Source organism: Cicer arietinum, chromosome 4 (assembly GCF_000331145.2).
Source record: "Cicer arietinum cultivar CDC Frontier isolate Library 1 chromosome 4, Cicar.CDCFrontier_v2.0, whole genome shotgun sequence".
NCBI classification, from domain to species: Eukaryota; Viridiplantae; Streptophyta; class Magnoliopsida; order Fabales; family Fabaceae; genus Cicer; species Cicer arietinum.
The window spans coordinates 12183616-12195884 of NC_021163.2; the positions used below are offsets into that span (position 1 = coordinate 12183616).

The 12269-nt window shown below is 27.1% G+C and overlaps 1 protein-coding gene across 1 annotated transcript in view; it reads left to right on the top strand.

The window, feature by feature from the left end:
- The first annotated feature begins 4303 nt into the window (after window positions 1-4303).
- The window catches only part of LOC101494057 (pectin acetylesterase 9), a 10287-nt gene continuing 2321 nt past the window's right edge, over window positions 4304-12269 (top strand). The window contains exons 1-7 of the mRNA XM_073366976.1: window positions 4304-4318; window positions 4843-5047; window positions 5155-5237; window positions 7800-7929; window positions 11244-11323; window positions 11810-11895; window positions 12244-12267. Of these exons, the coding sequence (XP_073223077.1) occupies window positions 4304-4318; window positions 4843-5047; window positions 5155-5237; window positions 7800-7929; window positions 11244-11323; window positions 11810-11895; window positions 12244-12267 (623 nt within the window). The remainder of the gene's footprint in view (window positions 4319-4842; window positions 5048-5154; window positions 5238-7799; window positions 7930-11243; window positions 11324-11809; window positions 11896-12243; window positions 12268-12269) is intronic.

The following is a 12269-nucleotide window of genomic DNA, read 5'->3' on the forward strand; positions in this document are numbered from 1 at the left end:
TGTGCTTTTGAGTGTATTCATATAAGAAAACAGGTTATCATTCATTAAGGAAAAAGAAGAAAATTATGAGTTAAATGCTAAGTATGAAAATGCCGAGGATGGCCTCACGAGCTGGTGAAACTGCAGTTCTGCATCCTCGCTGATTTGAATTCATTAAACAAAGGCATAATAATATTAAAGAATGAATTATTTGAATTCATTCAACAAAGGCAGAATAGTATTAAAGAATGAATTGTTTGATTTATTCAATAAAGGCAAAATACTATTAAAAAATGATTAAAGAAAGACATTTGAAGAAAAGTAGCAAGAATGCAAAAGAAAGGTACGAGGAATGATTATATTAGCATTTGCCTATAGTCAACATCTTGAAAAGCATCCCAAGACTTTATGAAAGCAACTCATCATGTCATAGGCAAAAGGCTACATGTACTATTATGTGATTTAAAAGGATTATAAAGTCAATCTTCAAAAAGGCAACAACAAACAAGTCCTAAATAAATTGATCACATGTATTAAGGCAAGGAAAAAAGAAAAAGACTTCACGTGAAGCCTTCATAAAGTCTTGAAGAAAGGAATGAAAAGGACATCACATGTTCTTACAAGGCATTAAATGGAGGAAAGAGAAAAAGCTCACATGTGAAGTTTTTTCAAGGCATTGAAGAAAGGAGAATGAAAATGACTCCACACAATATTCAAACATTAAAGAAAGGAAAGAGAAAAGGACAACACGTGTCCCCAAGTGCCCAAAAAACAGCTACCTCATACTTGAACATGGAATGCATATATCCAATGAGTTGAATGGCATTTTCGTAAATATGAAGAAAAACCTTGGCTTTTCTCAAATGGATTTTCCAAAGGTGATAAAAAGGCTTGGCATATGAAATGGACATTACAAGACCTCTATAAATTGCAGCAAGCTGATCTTCATCATACACACAACACATTGCATCAAAAAGATCAAAGATCTTAAAGCTTTCAAGAAGCAACATCCATTATATCTTTATACTTTCTACAAATCCTACATTAGATCTTTGTTAATCTTTGAGAAAGTATTTAGAATCAATCACTCTCATATCACACTGTAATTTCCACGTGAGATACACTTAGAAACATTTGAAATCTGATTGTAAGCTTGGTGAAGCTTAAGAATACACAAGTTGTAATCATCCTCTGTCTGAGGTTGATCTGTTTGAACATTAGTGAAATCTCACAAGGGTGTGAGGACTGGAAGTAGCCATCTTTGGGTGAACCAGTATAAAAACAGTGTGTGTCAATCTTATATTTCTCCTTCACTCTTTAACTGAGTTCGAATCTGAAGGTTTTGAAAAACCCGTCATCGGGCTTGCCATCCTCTGCAAGAGGATAGTTTTTAAAACACTTGAAAACTATTTTTAAACAACAAAATTCCTATTCAACCCCCCTTCTAGTGATATTTAGCTACATCATATGAATGAATAATATAAAAATGTCTTATTTTTAAATTCTAATTGTTGATCACAAGTCCGACATGCGATATACTATAGATGTTTTCTTTTTAATTTAATAGAACGTCGCATCCTGAGCGACCATATACTGAGCATAATTATTATGTTTTTCTTATTTTTGCAAGTAGAAAATTATTTATTTAATAAAATAAAAATAATTTTAATATTTTTAGAAACAAAATATTATTAATAAATTAAAATAAAATACATTAAATTAAAGAAAAATAATGTGGTTGACTAGATGTACCAAAATAAATAACATTTTGTATTCTTTTAACATTTCTCTCATGTTTTATAGATAAATTTAAATTATTTTAACAATTATCTCATATTTTATAGATAAATTAAAATATTAATTATATGTTGTTAACAACTTCTTCCTATTTTTTATTTGGATCAAATAAATAAAAATTAATGAAAATAATAATAATAAAGTAAATTATATTAATAAATTAAAATTAGCTAAATTGAACAAAAAATACAATAAATTAAAATAAAATATTATTAGTAAATTAAAATAAAATACATTAAATTGAAGAGAGAAAAAATGTGATCGACTAGATGTGCCTAAATTTAAATTATTTTAACAACTCTCCTATTTTTATAGATAAATTTAAATTAATTTAAATAGGAGGAAGTTGTTTCTTCCTTTCATAATGGAATGTCCCTAACTCATTAATTTAAATTATTTTTTAATGTATGGTATTTTTTTCTTTAATTTAATATATTTTTTTGTTCAATTTAATTAATTTTATTAATATAATTTACTTTATTATTATTATTTTTATTTATTTGATTCGGAGAAAAAAAATATGAGGAAGTTGTTAATAAAATATAATTAAATTTTTAATTTATCTATAAAATAGGAAATAATTGTTAAAATAATTTAAATTTATCTATAAAATAGGAAAAAATTGTTAAAATAATATAACAAGTCATTTTTTTAGACACATCTAGTCAACTACATTTTTCTTCTTCTTCAATTTAATGTATTTTATTTTGTTTTATTAATAATATTTTATTTTAATTTAATGTATTTTTTGTTCAATTTAATTAACTTTATTTTATTAATATAATATACTTTATTATTATTATTTTTATTTATTTATTTCGGATAAAAGATAGGAGGAATTTGTTAACAAAATATAATTAAATTGTTAATTCATCTACAAAATAGAAGACATTTGTTAAATTAATTTAAATTTATCTACAAAATAGGAAGAAATTGATAACAAAATATATTTAAATTGTTAATATATCTATACAGCAAGGAGACAATTGTTAAAATAATTTAAATTTATCTACAAGATAAGAGAGAGTTGTTAAAATAATATAAACGTTATTTATTTTGACACATCTAGTCAACCATATTTTTTTCTTTCAATTTAATGTATTTTATTTTAATTTATTAATTTTAAAATATTAAAATTATTTTATTTTATTAAATAAATAATTTTCTAATTACAAAAATAAAATAATAATTAGGTACAGTATATTGTCGCATCCTCGATTTCCTATTAAATTTTTTTAAAAAATTATTCAAAGGTCTGCGATCAACCGTTGAAATTCAAAAGTATGACATTTTAATATTATTTATTGATAGTATGACAGTTTAGTACAAAATTACAAAAAAAATTCCTTGAAAAATATTAAAATAAAAATTCATCGAAAAGAACTTTAGAAAGAATTTTACTCTTAAAATTTGAAAAAACGGTACATTTGAAATTCCTTTTCCACCAAACACATTACACCAAACAGACATCAAGTTTTCCCTCATGCCAGTCTCGGTGAACACAAGTTGGCAATCAAAAAGGACCTACCACAATTAGGTTCGGAGGATGCAAAGTATGCACACGCCTCTTCCTTTCTTTTCCACCCTCATCTCATCAAAACTTAAAAGACCACACATTTTGACACAGCTGTACTACTAGTCACTCTTGTTAGAGAAAGCGGCTAATGACCCAAAAAATCCCAACCTATAGATTCATAGCTCGTGCTACCTTCCAAAACTTGCAATGACTAAATACCTTATCATATTCCCCTTGTCAATAATTCAATAAAATATTATAATATCCCCTAACATCTAGTAAGAATTAAGAAATATAACAACAAATAAGATTAATTTTATAGTTGAAGTGAAAAGTTATACAATTGAGTAGTAAGGAGATACAATTTTTATGGTCAATAAAATACTAATAATATTAACTTTATTAATTATTAATATTGACTTATAAAAAAAACATTCAATATTCATTGACTACATGATAATGTTAATTCAAGTTTCATAATTTTTTAAAGAAAATAGAGAGAACTAATATTTTTATTAATTTTATAAAAAATATTATTTAGACACATATACATTCACTTTATACCTTTAGAGAGAGGGAAAAGAATAGAAATGATAATATGAAATATGTGATATATATGGTATCGTGAATAGAAAGATAGAAAAAAGTAAAGTATTAAATGAATGTTAAAAAATTTGAAGTATCTGAATCATATATTATTTTATTTAAAAAAAAATTATATATTAATATTTTTGTTAGAATTTAATTTGCATAATATATTTTATATTGTTATCACACTACAATCACTTATATTTATTTACTTTTAAAAATAAATATATTTAAATTAAATATTTTTAAAGATAGTTGTACTTCACAGTCAATATAAAAACTCAAAAATTAAATACTTTTATAGAAATGTCAATAAAGAAAGTAGGGGATAGTGGTTAACTCTAACGAACAAAACACGAAAAACCAAGAGTTAGCCATAACTTGAGTTCAACGATAGCAACAACCAAACCCCACCATTGCAAGATGGGTTTAGTTGTGGTTGGCATCTTAATCCATATTCAGTTACGTGGTGGGTCCATTCCAAACACACACTCAAACTCAGACTTTTCCTTCCCAATTTTGTTCTCATCCATTTTTTTCCATTATTAATAATACACTTCCTTCTCAATACGACACCGCGCACTGACGCACCCTTATTACTATTTTTCTTAACCATCTGGTAACCGCAAATTCTGAACTCTACAAACACAGATTCTCCCATTTCATTCCTTGATTTCACGTTTCCCTCTCTTTCTACTTTTTATTGATATTGATTATTAGTAATTTATTTATTGCGATTACCATATTAATACATTTTCCTTCTCAGCTAAATTCATATGTATTCCGTTCCGTTCCACATTCTATCTAAGCAATAAATGAGGCGTCGATTTCCATTTCCGTTTCCGATTCGTTCAAACTCCATCGCGAATTTTTTATTCATTTTTCTTCTGCATTTTAAAACCAAGTCAAGTCAAGTCAAATAACCTTCAAAGTGAGAGTGAGACCGCAAAGCTTATAAATAGATCTCATTTTCTCATTTTTCTTGTGTCTCGAGAGAATTGAAGAAATCAAGTGGAAAAATCATGATTCCATTGTTTTCTGCAACGATGAACTTCGCCGTGGCTTTCGCATTACTGTGTCTAATCACGGTGGAGCCATGGCGCGTTAACTCACAGGGGCTTCGGGTGGACATGACGCTCGTTCCAAAAGCACGTGATACCGGTGCTCGTAAGTTCAATTTTAACTTTATTTATTTATTTATTATCTTCTTTCGTTTTATTATTAGTTATTTAATAAACTTTGGAGTGTTGTAATTAAATTAATTTGTACTGTAGTTTGTTTGGACGGGAGTTTACCTGCGTATCATTTGCACAGAGGATTTGGAACGGGACAAGACAATTGGCTTCTACAATTCGAGGTACACTCAAATTTCTCTAGCTTGTTTTTCATTATTGAAAAATCAATTTAAAACGATATATTAGTCAAAGTTTTAATGACTATTGCGATTAAAATAAAATACGCTTACAGTAGAGGCATTGCAGTTCATTTTATTAAAAGGTCGATTTTAATCAATGAGTGAATATCTGGCTTATCTAAGCTCATGTACACGAGTTATTTGCATTTGTAAGATTGATTATGGTGTTATTTGCCAAAAAAAACTTGATTATGATGTTAATAAAAAGATAAAAGTATATATGGTGTGTGAAAAAGTTACGGAAGTGTGACTTTGTTTTGAAAAAGTGGTGGCAGTGTTATTTTGGGTTGTGGGGTTAAAGGGTGATGTGATTGGTTGGTTTGGAAATGATATACGATAAGTGTCTTCCTGTCGTCCCCGGCTAGAGTTTTGAGCTAAATATTTCTAATAATAACGCAGTCGTTCTATTTTCTTTCTCTTTTGCGTGCTATAACTATTAACTATATAAACCGTTTTATTATAACTATTATCGATAAAGTAATAGTTCTTGTTAATTTTAGTATTGATTTTCACTTGTGATATTTAATTCATTTTCTCTAAATCAATATCAATTTTCAATATAAAAATGTTTTAAATATGTATTTAGTCATTTCTTGTTATTTGTCCTGTATTATTTTTTTTATTATATAAAATATTTATAGAATTATTAAATTTGTAATAAAATATAAATAAAAGTAGGTGATTATTTGATAGAAAGTATCTATGTGATTAGAAGTAAGAAAGTTTTCTACTTTTTGACGGTAAGAAGTAAGGAAATTATATTTTACTATATATATGTTATATTTGGAATTCTATATATATTGAAGTTTCGGGGATCTTAATTTTAAATAATTAATAGTTCTTTGTTATGATTTGAAAATTATTTCTTAATTCTTGATTATATTTTTGAGAAAGTGAAACCTTTCTATATGTTCCTCAAAAATAAATTTCATAATACATTTAATGGGTTTATTATTATTATTTTTTTACTCGACATCTTTCGAATTTTAAACCATTATTTTTAATGGGTTTAATTTTTTTTTACTCAATGATTTTAGAATCGTAAAACATATAAGTATTTTAATTTATTAACAATATTATTAAGCTATTTTTTTATAAAAGACTTTATAGTTTCCATGTATTGTTATTTATTAAAAAAAATTTAATGTGATTTTTAATATACTATTTTTTAATCCATGATTAAATTAAATATATTTATTTCAACTGTTAATTTACTTATTTACAGTTTTTTTCTTTCTAAACTAGTGTTATGATTAATTGAGTTTTTTTCTTCAAATAACTACATGGTTGATTATCATGATTAAAATCTGCAACATATAAGTATTTTCATTTATTAACAATATTATTAAGCTACTTTTTATAAAAGACTTTATAGTTTCCATGTATTGTTATTTATTAAATTTCTTTTAATGTGATTTTTAATATACTCTTTTTTAATCCATGATTAAATTAAATATATTTATTTCAACTGTTAATTTACTTATTTACAATTTTTTTCTTTCTAAACTAGTATTATGATTAATTGAGTTTTTCTTTCTTTCAAATAACATGGTTGATAATCGTGATAAAAATCTGCAACAAGTGGCATATGATGTCATCTTATAAAAAAAATGACATGTAATGTTTTTAGTTTGGATCAAAATTCTATATATCGTCATGTTTTTAGTTTGGATCAAAATTTCATATATTATCATGTTTTTAGTTTGATTATGGTGACTAATTAATATTATAAAAATTATATATTTTTTGAGATTTAGCTATTATGATTATGAATGGGATTTTGTATATATATTCTATTTTTAAAAAAAAATTTCCTTAATTGCCCTACTTTTGAAAATTATTTTCTTAAAAGTCATTTTTTGTTAATAGGAGGTCGTTTTTTTGGAGAAGCGATCTCGTTACTTGAAAAAATGATTTCTAACCGAGTAATATTTTTTTTTTGAAACTCAATAGAAAGTTGTTTCTTGGGGAAGCCTAATTAATATTACTCATTTCTCCATAGAAGGACTTCCTATTAAATATAAGTAAAATATTTAGAGAAATAATTTTTAACGTAGGGCCATTAAGGAAATTTTTTTAAAAAAGGGATATGTATATATAAAAGTCTTATGAATGATTTACAGTGTATAAATTTTTTTCCATTATGTGCTTATATGAGTGTATGGATTTCCAACGGAAGGGAATCGATGCCCGTGCCATGCTTTCATAAATTATGTGCTTCAATTACGTAAACAGAAAGATAGAAAGTAGAAAGGAATGTTCCTGTTGACCCATATATAGTATCATGACGTCGAAAAATATAAAACTTTGAAACCAAGCAAAGACAATATTATTGAAATCTGAAATGATGAATGAATTGCAATGTGGATGACACAACAACTAGTTACTACTAATATTTCAGTTAGTTAGTGGTAGCCCAAATCTCAATCGAAGTAACCCTTTTGGGTCTGCATTCATAAATAAATTAATAGTTAATTAATATGTCCACCAATTTATGGTTGCCAGGGAGGTGGGTGGTGCAATGACTTGCGATCATGCTTGGAGAGAGCACAAACTCGCAGGGGTTCAACACGTTACATGACCAAGTTAGAGCCCTTCAATGGCATTTTAAGCAACAATGTACACCTTAATCCAGGTAAATTAATACTTAGTATTTGCTTAATTTTATTCTTCTTTCATTTGAGAATTATGATAATTACTAGCTCCATTTACTTGAATTTATTAGAGATAAACAAAATATATAATTGATATTGACTGTCAGAAAAATAAATCTACAAATGTCGTGTGTTTGGTGTATTATAAGATTCCCCATATTATATTTGTATATAAAATGAATTTTCTAAAATTTTAGATGACTGCATCCACATCTTAGAACAAGCTCCACCTTTTTTCGGATGGGAAAAGTGCATGGTATAGGTTACATCATAAAAAAAGTTTATATAAAATTAATTTGTGGTTATTATTTACTATTTGTTTCATTTAACATATCCAATTAAAAAATACTGTGAAAAAATATGTATATTATTAAAAATTAAATATATAATGAGCTTATAAGTGATCGAAATTACATTTTATTTTAAAGACGTTTCTTAACAATAAAATATTATTTTAGTGTGCCATTGAGAGTGGCAAACTATAACTTCATCCCATATATAATATAAATTTTAATGGATTGAATTCAACCTATCCATTTAAAAATGTGAATGGAGTCGATCAATCCAACTTTTTTCTAAAATTAAATGAATCACATATTTTATTTAATAAAATCTAATATTATATTAAAAAAACATATTTTTATGAAAACAATAATAATAATATTGTCCAATATATAAATACGATAAACATTACATAAATGCAAATATTATATCTACAATTTGTATTTAAATACATTTTACTATTTTATAAGTTAAATAATTTAGTGATGAAATCTCTCATTAAATAAAAAGTTAAGTATCGTAAATTTGAATTGATCTACGTACAAATATTCTAATTGATTTTTGAAGACAAATTCTAGCACAAAACAAATAATAATTGTACTGTTTTGATTGTTTATTGTTATTTTTGAATTTCAAAAACTTTGAAAAAACAATTTATGCCACTGACAATATTACTGATTTGAGTCGCGGACTAGGTCGCTCTCTTATTCCGTTATCTGTAAGACGTTTTGAGGCACTGCCCAAAAGGTGCAAAACAAACTATCAACCACAAAGTCCCTAAGATAAAACAACTCAGATGACTGTATCAGAGTTCTACTGCACTATAGAAAACCGTTCTAGAATTACACCAACAATATGACAGTATAATGACTACCAGTCGTAATACTTTGGTATACTTTTTCAACCGAGGAGAAAACTGTATTTATAGATGAAATTCATAACTGGATCAGAGAGAAATGTGCAATCCATTAGATCTGATTCACTAAATGTGTGCTCTGATATTTAAGATTTGACCACAGAAACGTGTGTCACGATTTGTTTGACCAATAAAACGTGTGCCACGTTTTGTTTGACCACAATATGTGCCCTCAGACTCAGGTTTTTGATCTTCATATGTTAAAAATTAATACAAAGCCAAAAGCCAAGGTCGGGTCGGGCGGTAACTTACCCGTGTGTGGTGGTCAATTTTGCTTGCGTTCTCCCTCCTTCACAAAATTGGGGTACCCCTTGGGGCACGCCCCAAATACCATACCCCCACTTTATATACTCTACTAGTGTGTCATATCCTTCGTATATAGGACTTCTTCATTTTTTTTCAATTCACAAGAACATTAGTTCTCATAAATGTCATCATTATTTTCAATAAACTTCTATTAAAAATATCATCATTTCCAACAATTCATATTTACTATTAGCTTGGGTGATGATGATGAAGAAAAAAACCCTAACTCATAATGTATTTTACCTTGTGTTCAACGTACAATCTCAATTTTTTGTGTACAAATATGACAGTAGTACATGTTAAACTAAACGAAAGATGAAATCTTTAAAATTATACTATTGGATATGCTCTTTGCTTAATTCTCACATTGCATCTTTGCTGTCGCAATGGTCCTTGCAACACAGCTGTTATTTGATTGATTTTATAATCAATCAATGGTTCGCTGACAAATAGGTAAGCCCAACCGTGTCCAATGACTCCACACAAGTTCACAATTACTAGCGCTCATGTTCCTCCAGATTCCCTTTCACGTGCTCTTGTTGTTGCCTAGATTGCTACCTCTGTTTTTCATAAAACCTTCGAATCTTGAATCTTGTATGCTCCCATTTTGACATGTGACCGTGAGATGACAAATATTACCATTCCCGCTCTTCAATCATACATTTTCCCTTTAAAATATACACAACAGAACTCTCTGATTGGAGTGTTTAAATAAAATCTGTGGACAAGTAATTTATTTTATAATTTTTTAATCGTAGTCTTTAACAAGTATTATTCTTTTTTATTTAGCGCCTCAATAATATTTATTTATTTTATTATAATTAATTATGTAAAATCTATTAAAAAATAAAGAAAAGAAAGGTGTTTCAATCACCACAATTCTCTATAGACATCCAATTATTTTACTCTAAGGTGGAAGTGTTTATTTTCAATTGTGCTTGTTAGGCGAAACATTTGATTGTAGATGCTATAAGGTGTACACTGCAGGTCAATTTTCATTAATTATTTATCTTCATTTGCACATTTGTTCATCTCAACATCACCGCTCCCCAATCATCATTTCTAGCTCAGCTGTCGGTTGACATACTTATTTATAATATAAATCACTTTGACTCTATAGGGTAATGTACTAATGTGAGCATCACGCGAACTCAAAAAAATCCTTTTGCATAGATCTGTGACCCATGCTTTGTTTCTTTTCATGCAATTAAAAAACAACATTTATCTACTTCAAATAATTCAAAAGAGCTAATTAAAATATTAATATATTTTCAATCCCAAAATTATTACGCATATAAATAATATCAATATCTATTGTTGACATTTTTTAATTAATAATGTATTTGATACCTAATATGCTTTGCTAATTCAGATATTACTAGAGTTTGATGAGATGTGCTGCTGTATATAAACTATTTTAAAGCCTTAACCTTGTCAGCAACTTTGATGAAACTAGATACTGTAATTATGTTGAAATTTTAAAAGTTTAGTTTATGTCAAAATCGAAATGGTGTACCGTGACTTCAATGAAGTATTAGTGAATCCAACCGGCAACCATGCTCAAAAGGAAAAAAAACACAATTTCTCACTTTTTCTCCGGCTCACTTTAAAAGATTCAATTCTTACAAATCTTGATGTGGTCATAAAAACTAAGAACCTATATTCACTCTGTTAAAAATTAGTTATAAAGTGTTTTTTTTTTCTTTCTGTGTCAGCTTGGTCTTTATCTTTTTGAATGTGTGGGTTTTTTTATTATTAATTTTTTGCATTTGTCTGTGACTCATGTACCAGATTTTTACAATTGGAACCGGGTGAAGCTGAGGTATTGCGATGGAGCTTCATTTTCTGGAGACAGCGTTTACCATAATGGGGTAATTTTTACGATGCCTCTCCCAGTTAATAAAATCTTGAAAATGCAATATTTCTATGTAAGAGTTGTTGGAACACAAAATTTAAAATAAGATGGGACACTAATTTAATACTTTTACAATTTATAAAAAACAAAACATAACTCTCGGTGTATTTTATATAGTATTGTTTTATATTCTATTTTGTGTTCCAATAATTAATACTATATATTTTATACTAATACAATATTTCTCTTACAATTTTTCACTGTTATAGATTTTTTAGGTACTAAAATGAATATTGGTTTTGGAAAAGAAAATTCAATCAAATATATTACATTAATTAAAATGATTGATTAAAAAATATTACATTAAAATGAATCAGGATTGGGGGAATTAACTTCAGGTTAAAGTGTTTAACGTTTTTCATAATCGTATTAGTACTACTTTTGTAGTTCTAAATTCAACTTTACTGAATTACTACTCTTCGTATTTGTGAGATGAAATCAGACAACCACGCTGCACTTCAAAGGGCAAAAGATTTGGGAAGCCATTATTGCCGACCTTCTACCAAAAGGATTGGGAAAGGCACGCAAGGTATAGTTATTCTTTAAAAGATACTAGAGTTCAGAGCGTTACTCTGTAACATCTGTTTTTTTTTTAATGCGTTAAAATGTCTTTACATTTATTGTATTCTTTATATCATTTTATTTTAATTTTAGTTATTGTGTATTTTATATATTTTTGTATACTTATAATTGATATTTAATTTATTTTAATATATTATAGGGTGGTTACCCTGTTGCATATATGTCTTGCAGTATAGGTTAACTTTATTTATTTATTTCTTTATAATTGTAGTTTAGGTTAACTGCTTATATTATATTATATGATGATTTGAATGAAATTTATAATACCTACTATATATATATATATGTTATTTTGGCTTTGCTTTCTGGCTGTTCAGCAG